This window comes from Falco rusticolus, chromosome 10 (genome assembly GCF_015220075.1).
Source record: "Falco rusticolus isolate bFalRus1 chromosome 10, bFalRus1.pri, whole genome shotgun sequence".
NCBI classification, from domain to species: domain Eukaryota; kingdom Metazoa; phylum Chordata; class Aves; order Falconiformes; family Falconidae; genus Falco; species Falco rusticolus.
In genome coordinates this window covers 4738749-4765746 of record NC_051196.1, presented here as the reverse complement: position 1 = coordinate 4765746, position 26998 = coordinate 4738749, and the positions used below count along the sequence as shown (strand labels likewise).

Genomic DNA, 26998 nt, shown 5'->3' with positions numbered 1-26998 from the left:
CACTTAACATTTAAAGTTATGTCATAAATTTTATACTAGAAAAAACTTAGTAGCAAACAGAGAAATAAATGTTGTACATTGCCAGAAATAGCATGCAGTGTGAACATACGGTTCTGACTGCTGTTCTTTTTTGTCCATGTTATAAGTCATATTTATAAATAGCTGGGTAGTTATTTTGATCATTAACAAAAATCTTACCATGTCAAAAATATACCCACTATGTTTTTAAATACTACCATTTGTATTAGCAACTATTAGATAATTGTGCAAAGTACATAAAAATAGGATGTTAAGTTTTGTTCTTTAGTTCCACAGGTGACATACTTGTAATCATATTTTTTTTTAGTCAAAAGGAGTTAAAAAGTTATTTATTCACAGCAGTAAACTGTAGCCTGTATTGTTAAATCTCCATGGCAAAAGTAGTTGTGTAGGAGAGAAGGGTTTCCTATTGCTTAGTACGTTTGGCAGCTTTTTCTGTACAGTTTGAAGTTATGTTTTCTGTGTTGGATCAATTACTATCTAGAAAAGTACACAGCATAACATTTCTTGTGATGCTCACAGGACCAAATCCATCTGCTTAATGCAGACTATTCATATGTAGAATACTTATGTGTCCTTGCGTCTTTGTTTATGGATGTAGAATATCAGGGAAGAAATCTTGAAATTTTAAGTTTACACTGTGGCTGTTTCTAGATGGGCACTGAGGTTTCCTTTGAGAAGCTATGTTGAAGTAAGTAAGCATAACAGTTGAATTTTTTGATAAACCATGCTATTCTCAGATACAAAAATTAAAATAATTTTTTTAAAGCCCCCAGAACTCACAAAAAATCGCTTGCTTGAAAACAAGGTCTGATTTCCCTTTGTGGTATCCCACTGAGGTGCCAGGCTGAAGCCAGGGGGCAGCTGGGGGGCTGTCTGCGCAGGAAACCTTCTGTCACAGAAATCACTGCTGACACTACCCAGCCCAGTGTGTTTCCCACTGGCATCTCATCCTGAAATGCTTGAGGTCTACTGTGACAATTACCTTAGGTGTTTTGGTTTTCTTTCTGATTTCAGGTTACGGTTATAGTTTAAAAGTATCTCTGGCTTGGAAAGTTGTTTACACACATGTTCAGTATTACCAGTAGTTCTTTAAGAATTTTAACTGTCAGTCTTTTGAACCATTAATAAGATGCAAAAGGCTCTAGAAGATAAAGATGTGATTAAGGTGTAACAATTGCTTTATTCAAAGTGCAGTTGAAGATAATGAAAATTTGTTAGTCTCTGTACAGGGAGATAAAAATGAGATTTAGAAAAAAATATTGCTGACCAGCTCTCTTCCTAGTGTCCTTACAGTTTATTGCACTAAATTTGCATGTTTCTTTAATCTACCCTGTTTCTTGAAGGTATTAGAACAAAATTCCAATCAGGTTATATTGAAGTAAAGCGGATTGTTGTTTACCCTCCTAAACTGCTGTCTATATTAAGAGGAAGAACAGTGCACAGTGTGAGCAGGTTGTCTAGCTAAATCAAACTTAATTCTCATTTGAAACTACAAATTCATTGGTTTTTGGTTTTGCTCCATTTTCCATTCATTTGGTTTGGTTTTGAAAATATAAATGTAGGTATTAAATATGATGCCGTTACAGTTGTAAATGCATTAGATCTGAACAACAGGTACATGTTGAGCAGAAAAAGCAGAAATATTGTTCAAGGTAGATAACAGCGTCTGGTAATGCTGAATAGGCTGCAGCATTTCTGTGCTTAATTATGTCATTGTATGAAACTGTAAATAACCCAATTTTTAAGGTTACTTTAGGTCAGTTTTTTGTTTATTTATTTGGCTTTTTAAAAGTGAATAGTTTAATGCATAAAATAGTTGTAAATAAAACATTCTTTCTTCAGGTATTCAGGTCATTCCCACTTCCAGTTGCAGGTGAGAATGAATCTATTTGTTATGATCGATTTAAAGGAATCCAAAACAGTACTATACAGTTACAAAATGTGACGAATTGCTTAAATGTAAGCGCCCCAAGTAATTGAGGGGGATCTTTTTTTTTGTCTCCTCTTATAAGGGAAGGTGTTAAATAGCTAAAAAAAAAATATTCTGGATTTGGCAAATTGCAGTCTGAACCTTTTTTGATAATGTTAATGTAACTAAGAATGTTTGAAAGGAGAATGGACCTCTGTTCAGGTATGTTCATGTTGCTTCAGTCACAGTTCAGTCTTACTTTTGAGTTTCCTTTCCTCTCATATCATCTCCAGATTCCTTCAGGGGACTGTGAAGAAGATACTCCTTGCAGCACAATTAAATTTTTTTAAAATTTTTTTTTTTGAGTTTAACCATGTTTTTATTTCACTTCAAAGTTTGACCACAGGTTATGAAAGTTAGGTGGTTAGCACTGGTACTGCTGATGACAGTAAGCACGTGAACAGTTGTGTTCTGCCCATAACCTGTTCACAGTCCTGCTCAGGGTTACCCTGACTGCTGGATTTGATATTACAAGGCAGTTTATTTTGAAGCTAAATGAATTTTACCAAATGGGCACAATAAACCTTTTAAAGATATCAAAAAGGCGCAAACTGAAGTTTGTTTTTTCCAGCAAGTCTGTTAGAAAAGAATATGAAACATTTTTTTCACCAGAATGTAATGCTGTAGTGACATCAAAATCTCTTCTAATGATGCTGTAAAGGAGTTCTTGATATAGAACACTTGATCTTTTGTAAATAAAACATGCTTTATTTTATGTACTAGAATCTTCCAGTGGTGCCTGTGGCCTACCTCAGACTAGTGCTTCTGTCTATGACAAAATAGTAAGTATGCATACAAGATTTTATTATTATTGGAAGAATCTGTGTGAGTGTTGAATGTCTAAAATGAGATTTATTCTGAGTGCTAGAGGGTGAAAGGTTCCTTCAAACACTGTCCTATCTGATCTGCTCCAAAAAAGAGGGAAAGAAAAGTGTTGCTTTGTAGATTTCCTATGCTGCTACATTGTGGAGGAAGGAAGATTAGCATCTGGATTTTTCTCCTGTTTCTGTTCCTATTGGCTCAAGTCTAGGTGGCTCCTGTTTGCCACCTGCACATTCTGGTTCCATTTCAGGCCAGTTAGGGAGGGAGCTTCTCCTAAGGCCACCTGAACACAAACTGCCCAGTGGGACTCTGCCACATACCCTCAAACAGCAGTTATGTATTTTAGCTGTTACCCACGTGCAGGAACAGAGCTGAGGCTGAAAATCTGGCTTTAACATTAGCCTTCCTTCTATGGAGAGATGTTTTTTGCAACTTAATGATTCTCTTAAAATGCTTCAATTTTTCAAATATAATTTCCTAGATATGTACTAGACTAACTATAGAAATTCAGGTATTTCATGAAAGGGAGATGTCTGAAAATTACTGGGATTTTGTAGCCAGGTTTTTCAAGGTTATCCATTCGGTGTTTTAAAGTGTGTACTGAGAGGGCAAAGCTTCATCTGGAAGTGTGACTTATGCGAAGATGACACTGTAATAAGTTAAAGGATCAGCAAGACAGGTGGTAAATCGGTTTTCAACAAATGCAAGCAGCACCACATCTGTGATGGAGTGCCATGACACACACTAGTTGATCACCATAACAAAAATTTATTTTGGAACAATCTGATTTATAGTTATAACTGGATTTGCAGTCTGGTCTCAGATGAGTACTTCTTACTTAGATTAAATCCCAATGATCCCCAGCCAATTTATACATTTCAGGATTAATTCTTGGTTCGCATAATTTGCTGTGACTGTTGCCTAACTTCTCCAAGGCAATTTAGAAATGAGTTGATGCTTCATGATGTTGGAGACACTGAACACCATTGTTACTGTGAAGTATGTTACTGTTCATTGTTATTCTTCAGGAATATTTTTACTTGATATATAAGCAAAAATCTTGCTGCTATTGTGAAGTAAATTAACTGTTCTCAGTATTACATTTGAAAACAATGCTTGCTTTAGAATATATGATTTATGCAGATGAATATTTTAATTTGTTGCATTTGCTTGGAATTTAAAGTAGATTTTAAAGCATGCCTGTTAAGATTTAAAACTTGTATTTCAGGCTGAGGTAAGAGAGGCAGTTAGTAATGTTATCGAGAATCACCAAGACAGAGCAATTTTTCAGAGTCCAAATGTTGGTGAGTCTGGCTGCAAGGTAGTGGCGTTGCACAATGTAGCAGAGGAATCCAGATGTTCACAGAGAAATGATTCCAATCCTATGGTAATTATATCCTGTAATTGACAGCAAAATTATATGCTAGAGAAAATTAAATTATTTGTACCACACTAGCAGCAGGAAGTCCCACTTAGTAAGTGGTGTATCAAGAATAATAAGTCAGTCCCTTTCTTCATCCAGAGGAGAAGTCTTGATTTAAAATCACAGCTAAATAAATAAAATGAAACATGTACAATGACATATTCTGGTTAGGGAACTGAATCTGAAGCCAGCACACTAGTAAATAGCTAGTATATGCTCTACAAAGCCCCATGGAGCAATTTAGAGAATCAGGAATCCACATCACCTAGGCTGAGGAGCTACTTTTTTTAGATCTCAATAGCTGCTTCCAAAATTTATTAAAATTAAGGGTCAAAAAGCAAACATCTTAATGCGTAATGATCCATTTGTTTGAGAGATTCCAGTCTGTGATTATAACGCTTTATAAGACAGGTGGTACTCTTATGAAAACCTTTATATCTATGTGCTTAGAATTACAATTTCTTAGATGAAAGGTAATCGTTAGTTTTCATTGCAGGTTATCTGTCAGTTGGAAGGAGGTACTAAAATACTCCATGTAAATAGTTGTGGTACACAAGAACTAAAACCTGTTCATCACCATGACCAACGTAATTATCTTCAATCAGGTACAATAAAACCGAAAATTGTCTCTAGTCTGTCAGATAGTGTATCACAGATTGTTAACGTGCAACTCCACGTGTTTACGTTCTTAAGCAGCAACGCGGGGAGATGAGCCGAAGCTGATGTAGCTAATACCAGTTATCATTTTACTTTATTTTATAACTGAAAAATTGCTAGGCGCTTCGGTATAATAAGAATGATGTAATGGATATGATGAATTTATTGAAACTCTATACACAGATTAATTTCCATATATTTAAAGCACATTTAGCTTAAGCACCCGCATCCATTTGCATTTACCCCAGCTTGCCACCAGGTGTCACTGTGTCTCTAGAAATGAAGAGCAGCCGTGAGGGCAATGGGTGTGCTTTAGCCTTGGGATTCAGAATGTCTCACGAGTACTTACATTATTATGTGAACTTGAAATGTCATCAGTTTTTAAAGTGGTTTCTGAGGCCCTAAAGTTAATGCTATTTAGATGGAGCAAAACATTTTCATCTGAGCAGCAACTAAGTATTCAAGTGTAGTTTAATTTAAATAAATCTTTACCTAACTATAGCTTCCTCAAAAACGTTACTAACTTTTTTTTTGTTATTTATTATTATAATTTTATTACAGTGGTGAATTTTGATGGCAATGTGAAAGCAAAGCCTTTTAATATTAGGCACCATGCAAACACAGGTATTGCTCTCAATACCAATAGGTGCTGAGTGTGAGCATCTCTCAGCAGGTGCTCCAGCTATGGAACCTGTTTACTTGTATTTGTCAGAAGCCATCAGAAGAGTAAACCAGGCACATTCAAGTTAAAGGCCATGTTCCTTTATAGAATTCAAATTCTCATTCCTTCACTGTAATAGCAGGGGGAAAAAAGGCTGAGGAAAAGTGTGCTAACATATCTTTTTTAGTTATTTGCTTGAGCTTTTTTCTGGTTTACTTGTCTTTCATAGGAAGTAAAAGAATTAGGTCCAGAAATTACATCTAAAAGTTTGTAGGGACTAATCTCTTCCACTTTTTAATTAAGCTGTCTGTTGGCTCCCTTTTTTTTTTTTCTTTTCTTTTTTTCTTTTTTCCTTTTTTTTAGATGTGAAGTAAGTAAGTACAGGTATAAGATTTATCTTGTAATCTTACTGTGACTGATGTTTACTTTTTTTTACGTAGGCTAGGATGCTCATGTATTTATATGCAGTTCTTCACCAGGACTTACGCTTACTCTTACACCTATTGTTTTCTCCATGGTTTTTAGTAACTTTTTTCATAAGCTAAAGACTTCCGTTCCAAATGTGCTCTCAGAACTCTGGAAATTTGTAAACTAAGAACTCGGGACAAATAGATTTAGTTGTTTCTCACAGTTTTCATATTTTAGCAAAATATTTTAAGTCTATGGCATTTGAATTTGACTGTCCTTGATGTCTTAGAGTAAACAATCTATGTTCAAATTCCTAGCTGACAAATTGGTGGTGGGTTCTTCTCTCATGGGTATTTTTGTGTATTCAGGTTTTTATTCTTATTTTGCAATGAGAAAAACATTTCTAGAGAGAAAACTTCTAGGTACTTCATTGACACTATTTACTGCAGAGTAAGCCTGAATTAAAAACTGAATTGTAGGAGAAAGTGCTGACAGAGGACAGCCAGCCCCAGGTGATTTTTTTTATTAACAAATTAAGATACCAGTTTGCCTGTATGCTTAATTCAATAAATACTTATGGATAAATTAAACTTTATACATTGTGAGTAGTTCTGCTGTCTTCAGGTAAATGTTGCCTTTTCAGATGTGGACAACCCTGTAACAGCTGTACTGGAGCAGTTTTTGCCTGTTCCAGGTGAACCGGTTCTGAATGAACAAGAGGTAAAGAAGCTTTAGCCTTTAAACTTGTTAAGTACAATATACGCTCTTTTTCCTTTTCTTAAAATGGGCTGTTAATTCTATGCGGGGAAGTAACAATTTAGCTAGTTTGGACAGATTAGTTCTGCACTTAGTATACTTTATGCATATAAAGGTTTCTGATTTCAACATCTTCTAGAAGTAATACCAAAATTAAAGATACAGATTTCCATAAGAAAAATATATTCCAGTTTTGAAACCTTGAATTTGGTAATATATAGATTATGCTATTGTGAGAACCATTTTAAGATTTTTCTGGGGTGAAGGAGAGCACACTGATTTTTACCATAAGAAGCGGTATATTTTCCCCCAGTAGGATTTTTTTTTCACCTTTTTCTCTTGATTAGGATTTAACAGTCATTAAGTCTTTATAAATGTTGTTGATTTTTTCTTTTTTGGATGAAAATTGAACAGAAGACTAAAAATCTGAAGATGCTTGTTGTCTTATGTGTTACTTCCAACAGAGTTGGTAGTAAAAATCACTGCAAATTTTTTATAGTTAACTTCTGATTTGTGTGAAGTGCATATGTCATGTGGGTACAAACACAGCAAATGGTTTGTGGATAGCAGCCACTGTGATAAAAAAAGGAAGAAAATACCCAAGGGTGAGATCAAACAACAACCTAGGGAGTCTTTCATCTCTAGAGGCAGTGTATCTGCAAATTGGTGCCTAAACGTTCTGGAGCAGTGAGGCAGACAGGCTTGTAATTCTTCTCTAACTTTATCCCAAATTAGTTGTTTCCTAGATTTCTTCTCTTGCTTTAAATATGTTCATTTTCCTCTTCTTTATGGTCACCTAGATTCATCACCTGTTACAATAACAGTGGTTTACAATTATTCACTGTCCTTCCGTTACTGGTAATATCAGTGTAATCCTAATTGTTATTCCCTTGTCTCTCTCGAAAACCAGGCCCTTATTAATCATGTGTCTGAAGAGACAACAGATCTGCAGTGTGTTTTCTTGGCCTGTGGACTGATTCTTTTTCTAAAATTTTGCTTAGACTTCAACAAATTAGATGTGATATTGCAGATATTTAAATCATGAAGTCACTAACCAGTTTCTACTGACTACTGGAATTAAAAGCAACTGAATCTGGAATGATCCGTAAATTGAAAATAGTGTGCCAACACTGCAACACTGAAAGCTGTTCTTGGTTCTTTGTACTGGGAGAAATGAGATTCCTGACATACTGAACGGTTTCCGAGAAAAGATGCATGCCATTTTCATTTCTCACTTTCTACTTCCGTGAGTTTTTATCAGTAACCTTAGTAATTAAATTATCCTGAAACATTTTCTTTGTTACTTTTTATCTGTTAACTTACAAGCGTATTTTTTAGAAGTTAACATAAACAGGACATATCCATTTTGTCTTGGACAGTGTGAAAGTGGACCGTTACAACCAGCAGCTAGCACTGCCACGTTCCATCTACAATCAAATCTGCACAGGCCAGTGAGAATGACCTCAGAGGGGTAAGATGCGTGGAATATCTTACATCCATGATGACTTCTGAATTTTAAACTGGCAATGACTCCTAGACATTTTCGTGTTGCATAGCTGCTTCTCTCTTGTAACAAAAATGCTGTTCGGTAAGAACACATTGTGTATGTATCTTGGTATCATGATGCCAGTTGCTGGTAGTCAAAACTACGTAGTGTGGTTTCAGGTTTTCTTAGGATCAATGCAACGGTGCTGTCAGTTTGCCTGAAAAAGCATTTAATTTTCGGAGTTAATTGATATATTTCCAAATCAAATTAGTAGGTGTTTAGCCTGTATTTCTAACACTAATGGAATTATTTTAATTATATTTAATTGTAGATCATTTTTAAGGAAGAGGCAGCTGCAACCCCGGTGTGAAAGGTGAGAGTGCTTTGTAGCTGCACAGCCCTGCACAGGTTATATGACTAAGGGCAGACCTGTCCCAAGTAGGTGACAGCTGGTGGGTAGAGGGAGGTTACACATTGCTTATCCTTTTTCTCATGCATGCTGTAAGGCAACACTTATTAAGTAGCGCAAAAAATTAAAATCAGTATTTATCGTTTCAAAACTATAGAAAAATTAGTTTTCATTTTAGTTGTATTTGCATATTTTCTTCTGATTTTTTTTCTTTTTTCAACCTGTGTAGCTTGCCTTTTGGTTCAGGGATTATAAAGCCTAAGAAACCGTGTAACTGTGCAAAATCTCAGTGTCTTAAATTGTAAGTAATCATTTATCAATATTTAATAAAATGCTAATAACAGTGTATAGATGAAAAGACAAACATACAAGAAATTTGTGCTTTAAAATGAACCGCACATACATGTCAAAAATTGCTCGTCTGTTATGGAGTTAAAAAGATCCACAGTTGTTGTAAACTAGTGTCACACAAGCTGGAATTTTGATGCAGAGGTGTAGATGACTGAATATAATCCGAAGTATGAAAAATAAAAAGAAGCTAGAAGAATTGTTCAGATCCTATCTGGAAAATCCTATGTAGAATGCAAATGCTGTATACTAAAATATAATTTCTCTGTCTTGCTGCTGCTTACATATATAATCAATATGCACAGAGATGTATACACATTTTTGATTTGAGTCATTGATGGACTGGATGTATTTTACAAAATGTAAGAAAGAGAGAGAAGCTCTTTGTCTAGGTTAGGATGTGATTAAATTACAAAGGAAGAAACATTTATGAGTAGAAACAGGAAATTCTGCCTAGAAGTAGGATTTAATTAAAAAATTTACTCTTAAACCAGTTACTCTTTTCATTTCTTATGTTATTTTACGTGTTAATCATAGATATTGTGATTGCTTTGCCAGTAGTGATTTTTGCAACAACTGCAACTGCAATAATTGTTACAACAATCAACTTCATGAAACTGAGCGATCGAAAGCCATTAAGGTAAAAAAAGAAAAAAAAGTATAGTACACATTAGTATCAGCTTCACGTATGAAAATACAGCAGTATTGTTTTTTTCCACTAGTTATAGTATTTGGAATATGTTTTTTTTAATCTAAATAAAGCTAAGTGTTGCTTCTGTATTATTCTTCTTTCCTTCCTTTTATGTACCTTCTGATACTTTGAATTAAAACCAGCGATGGGTTAACTGAATGATAACTCTTATTCTTAGAAAGAAGTATTCAAACCTGAATTTAATTTTGGAAGACTTTTTCACTTGAAGGAAAATTTTTTGTATCCCAAAGTCAGACAGTAGTTAAAGGAAAACAAATTATTACTATCTAAATTATTACTCTCATTGACAGATCTTCTGCAGTTGTCTGTGTTAGTCTTTCTGGCTGACCCATGCAGCGATGCCAAGTTGGCTCTCATGACAGTGACACTGAACCCTGCACTAGTGAGAAGCAGGTTGCTTCTACATTTGGAGACTGATTTTATTAGTAGAATAGAGAACAACATGTGGCCTAATTTTTGTGTGTATATCAAACTGCACAATCTGAGCAATAATTTGATCTCATATGCATGTTATGTTATCTAAGTTTTAAAGTGATAGTGAAAAGTCTTATTCTACTGCTGATGCTCTAAGGATATATATTAATGGCTTTCTGCTGCTTGTATACAACTCTCCAGAACTCTTTTTGTATCATTCACATAATAATAATAAAATTGTCTTGTACAAGACATTGATCTAATTAAAGTTAGAGCTTTGCCACATCCAACCGGTCAAGCCACAGCATTTTTTGCTGTCAATATGCAACAGCCAGTTTTAAAATCAGATGCTTGTCTGTGGTTCAGCTGATGGGGTTGTTGATGTCTAAGCACTCCTTTCACTGCTGTAGATAGCACCTGGTAGAGCGTGATAGATCTTGTTTGTCACTGATGAAAGCATACCTGTGCTATCCATAATATTGTACATAAAGGGCATATATAACCCCTTTAACCTGCCTTTTAGTAGTCTGTGGCATTGCGAGGTCTTGGGACCTAATGAAAATCTGCTGTTGCAATCCAATGCTGATTTCAGTGAATGGACTTTCTATTGGGCCACTAATAAAACAAGTTTCAAAATTCTGAGATGTATGTAACTATGTATGCAAGGGTTTTTTCTTCACTGGTAATTTTTTATTTCTGGTGAAAGTAGTATCAGCAGTGAAAGAAAACAAGCTCCAAGAGAATAGCTGATGGGTTATTTATGTTATTCCATAGAAACAATGTAAATTGCTTTCTGTGGTAGAGCCAAGTCAGCTTAATGTTCTGGAATCTTTAAATTCCTGCTCTCATATGTCATGAAAGACTCCTTTATCCTTGGGCTTCATACCACCAATAATGAGAGTGGGAAGTAAGAACTTCTTTGTTAAACATTGGGTCACAGTCATTCAGGTGTTTAAAACCACTTCTTTGAACTTGTCATAATCTAGCAATTCTTGTTTTAGGCCTGTCTTGGTAGAAACCCAGAAGCTTTCTTACCAAAGATTGGGAAAAGTAAACTAGGAGAAATGAAATTTCACCATAACAGAGGATGTAATTGCAAGCGCTCAGAATGCCTCAAGAATTATTGTGAGTGCTTTGAGGTGAGTCAGGTGAACTTTGAACTTTCCTCTTATCAGTTACTACCTTAATGTTGAGTATATTCTGCAACTGGTAGTTTCTAAAAATAGTCACTTTTTCTTTGCATTTTTCACCATAAATTTTCAGCATAGGAGCACAGTCTCTTTGTTGTAATGTCTTTAAAGAACTGAATTTGTCTGAAGTTGGTCAGCTAAATTTCAGCATCAGGAGCTCTTGGCCAATGCCTTGCTCCACAAGAAATGAGGAATGGTTTTCTTCTAATCCTGGTAGTTTCTTTGCATCTGTGGTATTTTTTTATCTTGCCAAGTTATCCACAAATTGAGGGGAGAAGTGATTTGTCGATGTACAGAGCATCAACCTCCTGCTTCCTTACTCTTTTCATACTGATGGTCTCACTCGGGAACTAGCCAAGATCAGCACAGCTAGAATAAGTCCCTAGTGATATAGTTGGAATGGTTGCTCAAATGTATGTTTAATTTAAGATTTATACAATTTTTATTCTAAATATTCTATATTTTCAGGCTAAAATTATGTGTTCCTCTATTTGCAAATGCATTGGTTGCAAAAATTATGAAGAAAGTCCAGATGAGAAACCCCAGCTGAATATGCTAAACTACGTGGACATTAGATATAATGAAGGAAACAGCCCAGTTTTAACATCAACATTCAAAACGTTACCAAAATTGAAGACAGACAGGTGAATATTTGGAAATAGAAATGCATAATTCATTGGTCTGACTTCATTCATTTTTCATGTTACCATTATCATAGTTATTTAAGAAATAATGACTAGAATGACAGATGGCTTGTATACAAGGCATCACTTCACATAGCATTTGCCATCCTGTTTCTATAAATGAAAAAATATCCAAAGGATGGCCTATAACTATCCATTAAGGATGTAGTGTACAGAGTTTAAGGATATATGTATTAGTTCTACTTACAAAACAGCAGTTATTCATGTATCGATGATATATTTCATTCTCTCAACATTTTTCCCCTTAGCTACTTTATCTTGTTCCTTCAGTTTCTCTGTTCTTAAATTTTTCTATGTTCAAGCATTCATTTCTAATAAAACCTTGACCAAAGAACTGATAAGAAAATTATGTTGTTGATATGTTTGTGATATTCAATTAATAAGCATGTTTGCATCACTGCTTCTTTCCCATCTCTTCTTCCTTTGATCCACCTCCTCTCAATTTTAGTTGTGTTAGCAATTTGGATTGTGAAATAGTCTAAGGTGGTTGTACTATCCTGATGTTGTAATAATTTCTAATATAGTAGTAGCCTAACCTTTGGTTTTGGTTGGTTTATAGTCATTTGCCTACTAAATAGAAACAGCTGTTAATAATTAAAATTCATTAAACCACCTCTTAGTTGATTTTAGGGAGCTTTACTCTAGGCTCTAAAACTTAGAGTTTGCATACATCATTTCTTCGCTCCTTTGCATCAACCTTGAAATTCTTATCTTAATTTTGTTTTTAAAATACTTTCTGATGATCTATTTAAAAAATATTTTAGTAATCTCTGGTCTTGGTAGTGTATTGATGGGGTAGATCATGCCAAGTTATGCTTTTGCTTGAATCACACAGGAGGTTGAGTTACATTATTAATATAGTAGAATGAGTTATGATGTTAACAGCTAGTAGTTTCAAGAGTTTGTTCAATGCAAAGCTGCTAAGGTGCCATTCAGGGATCCTTGAGGGACTTGGTGCTGTTTCCTTCAACAGGAGTAAACTGAATTTACATTTCATACTTCCTCGACCTTGGCTAAGCCTTTTTAACACATTTCCTTGTACTTGAGGCAGGAAGAGACTTGTATAAACTTTCTCTGTCTGCACCTGTTGGGCAGCATTTTCATAGATCGATTACATTGTGTGAACAGTCTCCTGTGTGATAAAATAGAAAATCTCAGAAGCAATCTGTTACAAGCACAAGCTATTCAGTGTAGAAGAATGAAATTCCTAAAAGGATGTATCTTACAGTAACAGTGCAGCTACTTGGATTCAGCTTTGTGCATTCCAGCTCTTAACTGAGTTTCACAATTTGTCTTTTAAATTATTTTCTGTATTTAAAATGGAGGTATTTCCTTTCTTTTCCCCCGGTCAGGCAACCAGCTGTACGTATATCTTGGGAAGAAGTGAAAGCAGTATGTTCTTGTCTCCTGGTGCAAGCTGAAGAGGCAGAAAATAGAAATTATTCTGTCTGTCTAGCTGAGCGTGTGATCATGGAGGAATTTGGGAGATGCTTATCCCAGATCCTACGTACATAATTAAAATCTAAAGGACTGAAATTTGAATAATATTCAATGTAATATAAAGCCAATAACTATTAATATTGATATGTTGCCATAGTCTCCACAATTTTGCTGCTTAATGATCTTTCTTTGATCTTTCATAGGAATAATTTCATTCAGTTCAGCTGAATTCCTTCTGAATTATGCTGGTGTAAGTGAAACTAGCACCACATCCAGCATTTTTCCAAGTAACTTAATACTGTAGTAAGCTGCTAAGTAAGTTTTCTACTAGAACAGGTTTTCTCTGTAGTTAGGGCTTTCTGAGCTGGTTCTCAGTCTTTACCTACACTCTTATAAAAAGTAAATTTATCTTTAAATTACTTTATTGGATGTTTATGTGAGTTGAGATGCAGTAAGAATTTGCTATCTTAGTTTGGTTATTTTATGAATTGTGAAACAGTTCTATTTTCAGTGGTAGTAGGCAAGGTGACTAAGTTTAGCTTTGATTCTTCTCTGTTTTGGTAACTTATTTTTTGTGTCTGCAGGTCTACCATTTTTGGAAAACAGAGCAGTGTTGTCAGTAGGTTTGGTATTTACTTTGGGGAAAAAAACCCACACTAGACTTTGTTCAACGTCAGATTTGTTAGGCAGATGAGCCTCATAAAGAGTAGGAGGAAGATGACCTCCTTTTTACTCCTATTGTAAAGTGCTAGAGTTTGTGATGGGAAAATCTTTTATGTACGTAGGGTTTAGGATTGAAATTTGCTGAATCCTACATTTGCAATCCAGTTTCCTTTAAAGCCTGGTGTAGCATTTGTTTAATTATTCGTTTTTCTTATGTGGACGTTTTCTCCGTGACATTTTTTTCTCTTCTCATTCTCACTGTTGGGATAGTAGATTTCATTTTCTGTAACAGAAGTAACCTATTTGCTGCCATGTTTCTGGGAAAGAAATTTTTTTTTTAATTGTCATCTAAATGAATTGACAGATTATATAAAAATGGTCTTTGTTTTTAGACATTTTGTGCCAAGTTAATAATACATGCTTAGATATTTTTGGCGCTTATGCTTAAAAAAAATAAAGATATTCTCCATGTCATGTAGATTCTGGAAAAAATTTATGCTAAGTTAATAATATGTGCTTAGATGTTTTTGGCATTTATATTTTAAAAAAATATTCTCTATGTCCTGTTGATTCATGAAAAATTCTTGCCAGAACAGTAGGTAAGACTGCATGCTATTTAAAAATTTTCTTTAATAAGAGGGAGGGCGTTTTTTTTAGTGGTGGTTGATCTGTGAAAGTATTGCATTTTACATCTTTGTTTTTAACAACTGCTGCTGGAGACTGCTGAAGGTCACAGGAGAAAATGGATTCTCAAAGTGCTCTGTAAGTGATAATGGCACCATCGGTACATTTCACCCCTTTTGGGTCCTTCAATTGCTAAGATGATTTCTCTTGGATTTGGAATTAATACCAACATAAAGGCTTTATCTTAAAAAGTATTTGTCCCCAGATAGAGTTACTGTGAGGTCATAAATCAGAAGAGCACACAAGGGCTGTAGAGTCAGTAGACACTCCATAAGGAAGCAAAGCTTGAAGAAGATAAGAAACCAGTCTTTATTGCTAAATCATGCCTTGAAATCAGATCTCAGAAATAAACTCACTAAAATTCCCAGTGGAAGTGAGGTTCAGTATGATTAACCCTAATAAACAAGAAACTTGGGTTAGGACCAGTGATGAAAGTATAGATTAAAAATAGCAATTAGGAATAGAAATGCAAAATAAAATTAAAAATTATGGAGAGGAGTAGAAAAAGTTAAATACATTGTAAGAGGAACTATTAGAATCCTTGAAAAACTTAATGTAGTGTAATAGAGTCGCATCTTCAGATGGATCTTAATTTGAATATACACAACAGGGAGGCAATGCCATAATATAAAATGACAAGTTATTAAGCGTAAAAGAGGGGTGAGCTCAAATGATGGGGAAAAAAACATCAGGAGGAAAAATCATAACATTTTGACTAGTCAAGAGGTTGAAAAATAATAAAGAAAAAGGAAAAAATTAACAGGGAAAATTTTAAAGAAATAATACAGACACTTAAAATGGAATTAGAGTGGGAAAGATAAGAAAATTCTACCATCAAAAGTAAAGGGTAGGAGTACAGGGGAGAGATACAAATAGCATAAGAAGGGAAATAAATGAAGATGTGAACTACGGCTTTGAGTAACATGCCCAGGCTTTTGCCTCTGATAAAAATGATGTATAAAATGCTAAGACTTTCACCCAGGTTGCTAGCTAAGAAACCTTGAGGGAAGGTTTCTGCTTGTTCTGCATAAAATTTTTAAGTCACCGTATAAATGAGATGGGCATGAATGAGATTAATATCAATTGAAAAAAAATACAAGGCACTAGAATCAGTAAGAGTTTACACAGAACCAACAAAAAAGCAATTACTAGATGCAAAGAGCTGAAATATAATTATCTTTTTAATTATAGAGAGGTAAACCTGGTTTGAGTTAATATTTTTTTATATTACAGATGCTATAAAATCAGTCTGTAAAAACACTCCCAGCCTCTGTGATGACTAGGATTGTAATTATATTCTGAAAACAAAAAATAAATACAAAGCAGTAGCTGGTTATATGTAATGTAATAGACAAGCCTAGCAGAAGCAATTTCTATAATTGTTAACAAACAGAAAAACTGTCAAAGAGGGTTATGTATTCAATAAAGAAAGCTAAAACTAGCTTTGTGGTCTTACAAGTAATGCTTTTTGCAGTCAGTGATGGAATTATTTGAGAACAGCATGGACACAGCCACAGATTTCTTCCTGAAACATTTAAGTAGGAAATACGTATCGGTTTTCTTAACTAAGTAGTCCTTTTTGTACCAGAGAAAGGTTTGCTTTTATAGCAAAGGTGAAAACTGGGGGGAAAGGGCACCAGAAATCCAGTCCTGAGTAGGTCAAGGGGTTGACAGCTGTACAGGAAAGACTGGGAAGAAAAAATTCAACTGAACAGAATCAGAACACGTGGGTACTGTATTAGAGGGAAAACAGCTTTTCAAATAAGTTGATAATTTGCCTTTTTGTTTCATATAAGGATCTTAGAAATTAGATAGTAATGCATGGAACTTCTTCAAATGGCTTTACATGAACGAGAAGAACTAAGTTGATTTGCCTTCAGTCACTGCTGCTTCATCTAACAAAAGAAACTTTGGCCCCAGCAAATAAATGAATAAAAAGGAAGAGACAGGTAAGAGATGAAGCATGGATAGCTCTCCTTGTATCACCTGTTGTGATGTTCTTGGTAATGTATCTCTTTTTTTTATAGTATTTTATAATTTGTTCGATTTCTAAATATGAAATTATATATCAGAAATGCACAATATACATGTTTCTGACGAAACAAGCAGGAATAAAAAAACAAGCAAACCCATGGATTCATAACTGCGTGAACTATTTAAAATTTAATCTTGCCGATAAAACACGAAGACCTTTTTGAAACTGGCAGTGTGTCAGTCTCATCTGAAAATAACAATAGTCATCTTTTAAAAATAGGTGAAGGTAGAGATTATTTTGATGGGTACAATTGCAAAGTGACTTAAAGCAAACTTTCTCATAAAATGTCTTTTTTATTTATTTGTTTCATTTTTTACCTACGGGTATATCAGACAGTACTCTGAAGGCTTGGTAAACTGTCAAGATCTTCAGCACAGAGACCAGGGGTCAACACATTAAAATATTTCAGAAAGGTCTCTGAAATTTAGCAGTCCAGACACTTCTAAGAGGACTCTCTTGGCTCATAATCATGTTGTTCAGCTGAAGGATATTGTAATGTAGTGTGTGAGATCTTATTTAGAGGTATGGATTGGTACAGAATATTTCTTTTGTAATATATATATATATATATGTATATGAGAAATTCAGTTTCTCACATGTTGGATGAGAGAAGCGAAACACAATCTTTACATAAAAATTGAAAGTTGCTATCCGATGCGTTCCCTGTTAGTTAGGTTTGGAGTCTGTCCCTGTTTGATTAAAGCAGTTGTCATCAAATTTAGTCAGCTGTTCTTGGGAATTAAATGTTTCCCTTTCAATGTACAGATATAAAAATTTGTAAAACATTCTGACTGGAGACCCCTTCTCTTTTTTAGACTACTTGGTCCATTTGAGAAGCTGACATATATGGACAGAACAAGAAAGGGGTAAATGTCAAAAGAGCCCCAAATTTAATAGAGAGCAGGATGCAGAGGAACATGAAAGCAAATGGAGGTATGACACACCTTTGAAAGAATGTCAGCTGGAGCAAAGTAGCAAGGTGTAAGAAATAGCTTCTAATTCTCAGTTTGTTTTGCATCAGTTTGAGGCTAGGGGAGGAAAAAAGAAAGATGAGAATTATATGGTGAATCAAAAGATGACTCTAAGCTACCAGTATTTATTCATTTCATATAGCTATGAAATGCTAATGTTAATACTGTTCTAGTGAATATTGGAAAAGATATTTTTAGTAGAGAGAGGGAAATATTTATATTATTTCATACAATGCTGCTAAATCTTCATTTAGAATATTGTGTACAGTTCTGGTCATCTGTGTTCAAGAAATATAACCTTAATTTGGAACAGATGCAGTTCTCAGAAAGGCTCCTGGGATGAATGAGAGAATGGAATGTCTTCAGATGGAGAGAACAAAGGAGTTTGATTTAGTCTAGGCTAAAAGGAAATAAAATTCCTCTTTATTAAATAAATTCAGGGAATATATATCGAAGAGGGATAGAAGCTGTTAAAGTATACCTATCACTTAAATCTGGAATGGAAAGTAACTTTTCCTAGCCATTCAAAGAGTAAGGTTCTGAAATGTTCTTCCAGATAGGATAGTGTGAGCAAGGAACCTATTTAAAAATGGAACTTCAAAAATTACGTAAAGAAAACAGATTTCCTGGAGACATCAAGGTACAAGGTCTGTGGTACAAGGCTTTGGGTGCCTATATATTGTCATATTCAAGGGATTTTGAAAGGAAAGACAGTAGATTATACCATATTTTCCTTTCATGAATCTCATACTTCAGGGCTTTTGCTAGTCACCTATTGGTACCCAGAAAAATATTTCTTCTCCTTGATATGTCATTCTGAGAACCCCGAAGTACTGAACAGCAACAGATGCTGAGGCAAAATGCAGGCAGTGTGTGTCTGTCTTCCCAGAGATATTCAGTTGCCCTGTTTCAATGCTCAGGTGTGAAATGATCAAACTTACTTTGGGATCATGAAAGAATTTTCAACTACATGAGGTAGAGAATTTTTTTAGGATCCTCTATAAGCATCATCTATGGTTTTTAATGTTCTGCCAACTGAAAGATCTCCTTGATGTTGATGCTCTTAGTTTCCGATTCTTTCTGTAGCACAGTATTGTTTTGAATCTCTTGAGTCATGTGTGAAATATACAAGAAAGTGGTGGGAAGTGTTTGGGGCATGTGAAGTAGATGTTCTGTAGTCCCTTCTGAACTGGACACAGATGTTGCTTATCATCAACAAAGGACTGGGTTTGAAGATCCGACCCTGTGTGCCTAAATTCCACGTCAATGAAGTGCATGGTGCCTGAGCAAGAAGAACAGAAGAGCTCGGCTGATTGTAATGAAATCACCCTACAGTCTGCTTGTTGCCAGACAAGTCCATAATGACAAGTTAAATACAACGTCAAACCAAGAACTGAAATCAGTGAGGATCAGCAGGGTGTATAACCAGGCGCAGATATACCTAGGAAGTAGCTCAGCAGGGAGCAAGGCCTAAGCTTAAATGCAGCTCATGAGTGAAGGGGGGAGGTCCTCAACAAGGCTTCTTGCAGCTCCTTCTCACACAAGTCTGATCCAAGGCTACAGCTGCGCTGTATCAGAGCTGGCCTCCAGCCCAGGCAGCCAGACCCCTACAGGCAGAGGAAGAGGTTGCAGAATCTGTTGGTGCCTTGGGGTCCTGAGCGTAGGGTCAGAACAACAGGTTTACTGGGCTGCTCCAGGTTCTGTTCATTAGGCAGAGACCTGTAAAGCAGGTACCCCTTTTTCTCCCTCTTAGATAAACAGCTCGTCCCCATTTTACACTTTTACCATTGTTCCCAGTTCTATTAGGCTTTGGGGTTTGAGTTTTGTTTTTTTGTTTGAGGAGCAGAGAGGTGCATCCTTGTTTGGTAGTTTCAGCCTTTGTCAGTGACCCCAGTAAGTCAACACATGCCTTTTTCACTGTCTTTACAGTCTTCACCCAAAGGGAGTTCTGGGTACTGCCTTTTCAGTATTTTATATCTAGAAATTTCTCCTGTTAACTGTCATATTAATTTAGCCCCAGATTAAGTTTGGCCAGCTGATTTATTCCTTTCCATTGGGTTGGATTAACCCTGGCCAGGTCTGGCTTTCTGTATGCATACCTTAACAATTAATGAGTATTACTGAAAGTGATGAACTTTGTACTGACATAAAATTATTATATATCCATTGCGTTCTGTTTTACTGCACTGATTGATAGTGGTAGCAGTCATTTCTTATTGGATGAGAAAACTCTACTGTCATCATTTAAACCCTGTGTTTAGGTGATTTTGGTTTACATTTTTCAGTTGCAGGGATAAAAAATAGAATAGAAAAAAAATTACTATACCTGAGGTAGTGACAGATCTCCGTATGTTCGGTGCTTTGGGCATGTTGGTATTTCTGCTTCTGGTGTAAAGCAATGGTAAGCCAGCTCATTTGGTAGAGCTACCTGTGATCAATTAACAGAGCACATAGGGAACTGTAGACAAATGGTCTTCATTCCAACTGATGCAGTATGGCAGCCTGCTGTGGCATACTTTACGTTGTTTACTCATTATAGTTCTTTTTTTTTTTTACAGTCATAGTCAATGCCCTGTTTACAGAAATTATGTAGTTTGTAGCTAAGGAACTAAAGGGGGACTTCAGAGGCCTGAGTTCATTCATATCTTAGCTCTGCTACATGCTTCCTGGCTGAGAGATTCACTGAATTTCCATGGTCGTGATTCAGGAAAATATTTGAGTGAATACTGCATAATAAAGTCATGCATGTTGTCAAAGACCTTTTTGTATTAGGACTCTTGGAAGTGGGATGACAGACACCTCCTTCTCCCCTGTTTTCCTTTAGTCTGCCAGTTATTTAGTGCTCAGTCCATAACCCATCCAAAGACTCTCCATTTACTTCAGCAAGCTCTGAGTCAGGCCTTTAGAAAGCATAAGGAGTATCAGACCCTGAGCAGGTACCTAATAGAACGGGCCTCTGATCCCAGCTGGGTCCTCGACTATAACATAAACTAAGAAATACTGCTAACATGCTTGGGAAAAGAAGAGGTATATGGTAAATTTGCAAAATCCAGTAGCCATCCTATAAGAATATCACAAATAATGCTTTCATAAATCTTCATTATAGTGTGGATATTTGGCATTCAGTATTACCCACTTCAGAGACCAAATATGACTCATTATTAAATTACTTCAATCTGTGCTGATGTAGAAGCACCCCTGACACGTCTCTTTGTGAGCCATTTCTTCAGAGTAATTGCATTAGTAATAGCCGATTACACAGCAATCTTATGTTCCTACGAAATTAAGGTAATTACTGTAGCTAGAAACACATCCCTCTGTATTCTATCCTAGCTAGAAAGCTGGTAAAAGGCAATGTAATGCCTCAATTCTTTGTAACAAGAGAAACATTAAGGTATAATTATATTATTGAACATAAGAAGAACATGGACTTGTTGGAGCAAGTCCAGAGGAGGCCATGAAGATGGTCAGAGGGCTGGAGCCCCGCTCTGTGAGGGCAGCTGGGAGAGCTGGGGCTGTTCAGCCTGGAGCGGAGAAGGCTCCGGGGAGACCTGACAGCCGCCTTCCAGCACCTAAAGGGGCCGACAGGAAAGCTGGAGAGGGGCTTTTTACAAGGGCAGGTAGCGACGGGACAAGGGGGATGGCTTTAAACTGAAAGAGGGCGGATTTACATCAGGTATTAGGAAGAAATTCTTCCCCATGAGGGCGGCAAGGTGCTGGCCCAGGCTGCCCAGAGCAGCTGTGGGTGCCCCATCCCTGGCAGTGCCCAAAGCCAGGCTGGACGGGGCTGGGGGCAACCTGGGCTGGTGGGAGGGGGCCCTGCCCGTGGCAGGGGGGTGTAACTGGGTGATCTTTAAGGTCCCTTCCAACCCAAACCATGCTATGATTCTGTATGGCATAGGAGAAGTTTTCATATCTGAAAAAAGGAGCATGGAAACAAAATCATAGTTTGAAGCTACAAATTCCTAGTCCATAAAGGGGAAAAAAAGGTCTTTTGCATTTAGATCCCTTAACAAGTATAGAGGAAATGTATTTGAAATAGGTGAATGAGATTGTGTTCTGTGTTTTGAAAGTAGTAGATGTTTGTCTTTGAAGTAGAATTATTATGCAGAAGGTGCACTTTTCTTTGAATTGAATTGTCTGGAGATGCTGGTATGGATTTATTTTTATACTGAAGTAAATAAGTATGCCTTTGTTCATATGGCAAACCTCCTGAATACCAGGGTCGGCTTCTAATTAGTCTGCATGCTATATAATTTGATTTGTGTTCAAATTTTCACCTTTCGTTGTGTCTTTGAGGGAAAACTGACATTTCATTTTCTTTAATACAATGTTAGATGTTTAATAGAACAGCTGAGGAAGAACAGACAGGCTGTAATCTCAGCAAGTAGTTCAATACTAGATAGTCTAGAAGGGATACTGAAAAGCCAGTGTCTTCACAGGTATTATGGATTGTCAAAATTCATAGCCAGAGGGTGCTAATAGGTCATGTCAGAGTGGCAGTTAGTGTTTGAGTGTGGGCTGATGAAAATGTGTTGCATTAATGTGCCATGTTTGAATTGCTGAGTGCAAGCTGATGGCCCTGGAGGAGGAAAGAAATGTTCACTTGTGGTATATTTCTTGCAATAGATGATATATAAAACTGATAAGGATAATATGGTGCTCCAAATTGCTTTAATTACAAAGGCAAAACCCAGGAACTGAGTATGGATTGTTCAATTAACATAGCAGAGTATGAGAAAGTCAAGTGTCAGGTTAAGCTAAGTCCCTTTGATGCAAGGGCCTAAGTAAATGTTGTGTATAGCTTCCATTTGTTAACAATATTTATGGTGAGCAAAGCAGTTCCTTTAAAATGTCTAGAAATGAGAAATCTTATGGGATCAGAGTAACAACTTTAAAAATATCTATTTTGCAAGAAGAGAAATTATGGAAGAAAATACTTATTTTTCTGCTACATACCAACAGGACTGAAGACAATGGAAAGCAACTTCAGTAGGAAGCTGTCCAAATTTGTATTTTTTTCACATTTTCATATGATTAATCCAGCCTCATTTCATTGCCTATCTTTTTTCTTGTGTCTTGTTAAGAAGCCTATTAAGATGTACATACTGTCAAAAGCAGTAACAGGCAGTCCTCAAAAGAGAGAGGAAAGTCCTGTCCTCCACCTGTTTTCTGTTAGATGTCAGTTGGTGTGCTAAACTAAGGAATGGATCCTCTGTAGTTTAAATAATCCCATGGAGTTAGAACTACTTACACTAGGAAAGAAGTACTAATATTGCTGGAGAAGTCTATATGGTTGTACTTCTTCAAGCATGGTCCTTTTATTCCAAGACATGAGTGTGACAAGATTTTACATCAGGGCCTTCACTGTTTTGTTTCAGTGGGCCCAATGCTGGGGTTCAGCAGCAAATCTAATGCAAACTAGATAGACTAGAAAAGCAAAAGTAGTTTTTAGTCTGTCTTCTTCTTCCTTTGAGTATGGACTCGCTGCTGTTGGCCTGCACTAGTTTTCTACCAGCATAGATTCGAAAGTGTGGAGAAGATACAACTTGCTGCAATTCCGTAAAGCTACTCTGGCACCTGGAATAACTGTGGAAGAATCATTTGCTACTCATCTTGCCTTTCACTGTTTCAATGAGAGAGGGGCAACTGAAATACAGCAATAATGACATCTCAGTGCTAGCCAAAGTTTATCCTATTTTGAAGAATAATCCTGTGACTGGTTAAATTCACCTCAGGCCTGTTGTGTATGCACCTCCAGAATATTTTGATTTCAAGTTGAACCCCTCCAAGATCATTCTAGTAATGTCTCAACCTACAATAACACTTCTTGGGCAAGACTGACTTCAGAAATTAGATACCAGAGGGCATATAGGATTATAGCAATGACTCATGGCTCATCAATCACTCTTTTAAATTGTTCCTGAGATACTGCACCTAAATCTTTAAGGCAGGAGTAGGCCAGATGTACTCCACAACCTCTAGAGCAAATGCCACCTAAAAAATATCTGAAGACACTGAGTAGGTGTACCCTTCTCTGTTAAGTACCTTATTAATTCAAATGTCTTGTTTTCAAAGATACTTGTAGAGGGGCTGCCTACTCAGTGACATTCTGTTGTTAAACAGAAGCAAACTTCACGTTCCACAATCATTACTCACAAGCGCTTGTCTTTTTCCAGTTATTTAATCTAATAAGGTGATTGCATACCATGTAGATTCCTCTAGTATCAGCAAAAAGTAAACCACCTATTTACTAGCTAGCCCTAAAAATCATCAGAACTGGAGTTTAAAACCCTGCAATAAGATGCATAGTTCAGTTTGCAGGTAGAAGGACAGGTCATTATGTTTGTTGATTTTTGAAAGCTTGAATACAAGCAGAAATATAAGATAAAAGGTATGTTTTAACCATGTGCCATCAAACTACCGCATGAATTAAGAAACCTGTAATCGTGCAAATACTGCTGGACAGTTTCTCTGTGAGAAACACATGTGAAATAAATGTGTACCTGAATAAAGTATTATGCCATAAACATAAAAAAAATTTTGCTAAAAGATATTATACATAATACAAATATGCTTAACAGAACTTTCTTATGGCTATTTCCTGATATAATTTATTGATTTGCATTACTTCATTTAGCACAGCTGTCATATCATAACCAATTTTATTAACATGCTTTGTTTTTCTGTGTAGTTTAAATATCTATTAATGTTTTTAACATCTTAGTCCAAATAAGTATAGATCTTCCTTGTTTATAGGAGAAGTTTTTTAATATAACTTACAACATCTTTTGAGGTATAGCATTGATTGTGGGCCCCAGCTTCTCAGTATGGCTTTACTCTGTGAGTTACAGAGAGAAAGTAGGTATTATTTCACCAGAAATGAACGCTTTCATATGATAATGACATTTTTAACACAATGTTTACCTTTGGAGCGCGCCTGGTTTCAACTATAACAAAACCCATGAAGATGGCACAGCCATAAAGCACAGCAATGTTAGTTTTCTGAAAGAAAAAAACAGTAATTATATTTTTTTCCTGATACACTTAGCACAAAGGAGCAGTGATATGATAAACAGCTGCATGCATACACTGTAGTCTTTACCATTCTGTCACATCTGCTGTTACTCCCATCTATCATCAAAATACCGTCAAAGATTTGCTTTCAGCTCTTTGCAAGTAAAAGTTTCAGGTAGCTGAAGATCATGAAATAATACAAATCTTGGTTCAGTTGATCGTGGTCCTTTCCAGGCATCTGTCTTATAGCCAACAATGTTTGCATGCAGATTAGTTTGTGAGAATTACGTATAAAGTATTCACTTTCTTTTGTGATTAAAGCTAGAAAATTATGTGTCAGGCTCTTTTATATCAGAGTAGTTAATGGTAGTTGGCCCCAGGAGATCTGGAAACAACCTGTACCTGAAAGAAAAAACCCACAACACAGAAGTTGACTAAATGTCAGGCATTCTTAGTAGGAGGTGCACACATGTAATCTTCATCATCAGTCCTGTCTTCTACAAAAACAAACAACAGACTATAAGAAGATTTTTTGAAAAAAGTCTCCTTTCTTAACTGACTCCATTTATTATGTGTGTGTTTTTCTGTCATGTTCTTATTTTCAGTTTCTGTAAGTTACGCAGTGTCATAGCGTTCATGTATCTGTAAAGAATTTATTTTACTTTCAAGTATTTTTCCATGCATTCATTGCAGCCATTATTTATGTTTATATTACTCCCTGGCTTGTTATATAAAAATACATTCTTAGGTCACTTTTTTAATATTCCTGTTTCAGGCCTTTAATAATTTCATTGCAAAAGCAATGACTGTATATATTTCAGTGACTATTATGATGGTAGAATTCATCAGGAAAGTAGCTTGTTCCTGTTAAAAGTGGCCCCACTGATCACATAGGATCAATAATGGTAACTGCACTGTTATTGTTATGATTTCTAGATTTAATAACAATGAGATGAAAAAAAAGCAAAACGTTATTTAACATCTTACTCTTACAGAACACTCCAAAATTAAAATGTGTTTCAACCACAGAAGAAAAGGTCCTTTTTTTGTACACACATATATGAAAATGAAGCTAAAATTTATAGCAAAATATTTCGTCCAGAGTAAAATACAACTAAGGGACAAGGAAGCTATAGTATCTCCAAGATTTCTGCTTTGCTGTTCAGTGTATTTAGAAGCACAGCCTGAAAGAATAAGATTTGTTTATGACTGCATGAACATCTTTTTTCTCCAGTTCTCCAGATGTTAAACACCATTGCCTATGCCTCATTTACAGGAAGGGCACTTTCTGACCTTACAAAGGGCTTCCCGATGGATGTAAGTTTCAATTCCCTCTTTTTAACTTTTTGTGGTACCAAAATTGTTTGAAGACCTGTTTTTATTATAAGAAGATATAATCTGGTTTTGTGTTCCTTTTTCAGAGTTGCAAGTTCCTGTTGTAGTTAAATGGAATTTAGGAAAGGTCAGAAAGATTAAAGGGAAGACAGGCCAATTTTTGGTCTAAATTTTGAGTTGCACACAGTATTGAAGTAACCCGTTCTGTGCCTTTGGGAAACCAATGCTGAGATAGAGCCCTAGGATCTCAGAAGCTGTGTTACTAAGCAGTAGCTCATCAACAATGAACTTAGAGATTCAGTGTGTTTGTGACTAGATACAGATAGAGAAACTACATGAAGTCTCGATGTGCTTGGTATTTAGGCATTTCTCTGCTCAGCACTGTCTTTTGCCTGTATTGGATCCCATTGTTCAGGACAATGAAGGAGAGAGAGAGATGAGGTAAGCAGATTCAGCAAGTAGAGTTCACTGCAGCTGCAAGCAGAGGGGTGCCAACCCAGAAACTTCAGTAGCACCTGTGCCCGTACTCTGCGGCTGAGTCAGTGGCTTTTGTGTCCACATGACCTGGATAGAACTCAGTGAACTGCCCCAGAGTTTGTGTTTAGCAACCAACAGGTTTCTTGAACTTCCACATAGAGACTCTTGAAATGTGGACTTGAGCTAGCTGTCTGTTCCTTTTCTTTTGCTGGCTCTCTCATCCGTTCTCCAGGTCCAGAAATTACGGGCGGATATATCCCTATGCAGCAGAAAGACGGTTTAAATATAATTTCTTGTGAGGCAGGGGAGTGTTATTTTCAAATCTGTATCTGTTCAAAGACTAAATGTATCGATACATGTGTTCTTTCATTCTCA

General features: G+C 36.1%; 1 protein-coding gene across 1 annotated transcript in view; it reads left to right on the top strand.

The window, feature by feature from the left end:
* The first annotated feature begins 2362 nt into the window (after nt 1–2362).
* Nucleotides 2363–26998, top strand: part of TESMIN (testis expressed metallothionein like protein) — a 76560-nt gene continuing 51924 nt past the window's right edge. The window contains 13 exon segments of the mRNA XM_037403081.1: nt 2363–2793; nt 4753–4861; nt 6626–6702; nt 8118–8209; nt 8556–8597; nt 8863–8934; nt 9540–9621; nt 11109–11246; nt 11766–11941; nt 13354–14866; nt 16585–16737; nt 17639–17756; nt 26046–26128. Coding sequence (XP_037258978.1) covers nt 8196–8209; nt 8556–8597; nt 8863–8934; nt 9540–9621; nt 11109–11246; nt 11766–11941; nt 13354–13546 — 717 coding nt within the window. The 5' untranslated portion in view covers nt 2363–2793; nt 4753–4861; nt 6626–6702; nt 8118–8195 and the 3' untranslated portion in view covers nt 13547–14866; nt 16585–16737; nt 17639–17756; nt 26046–26128.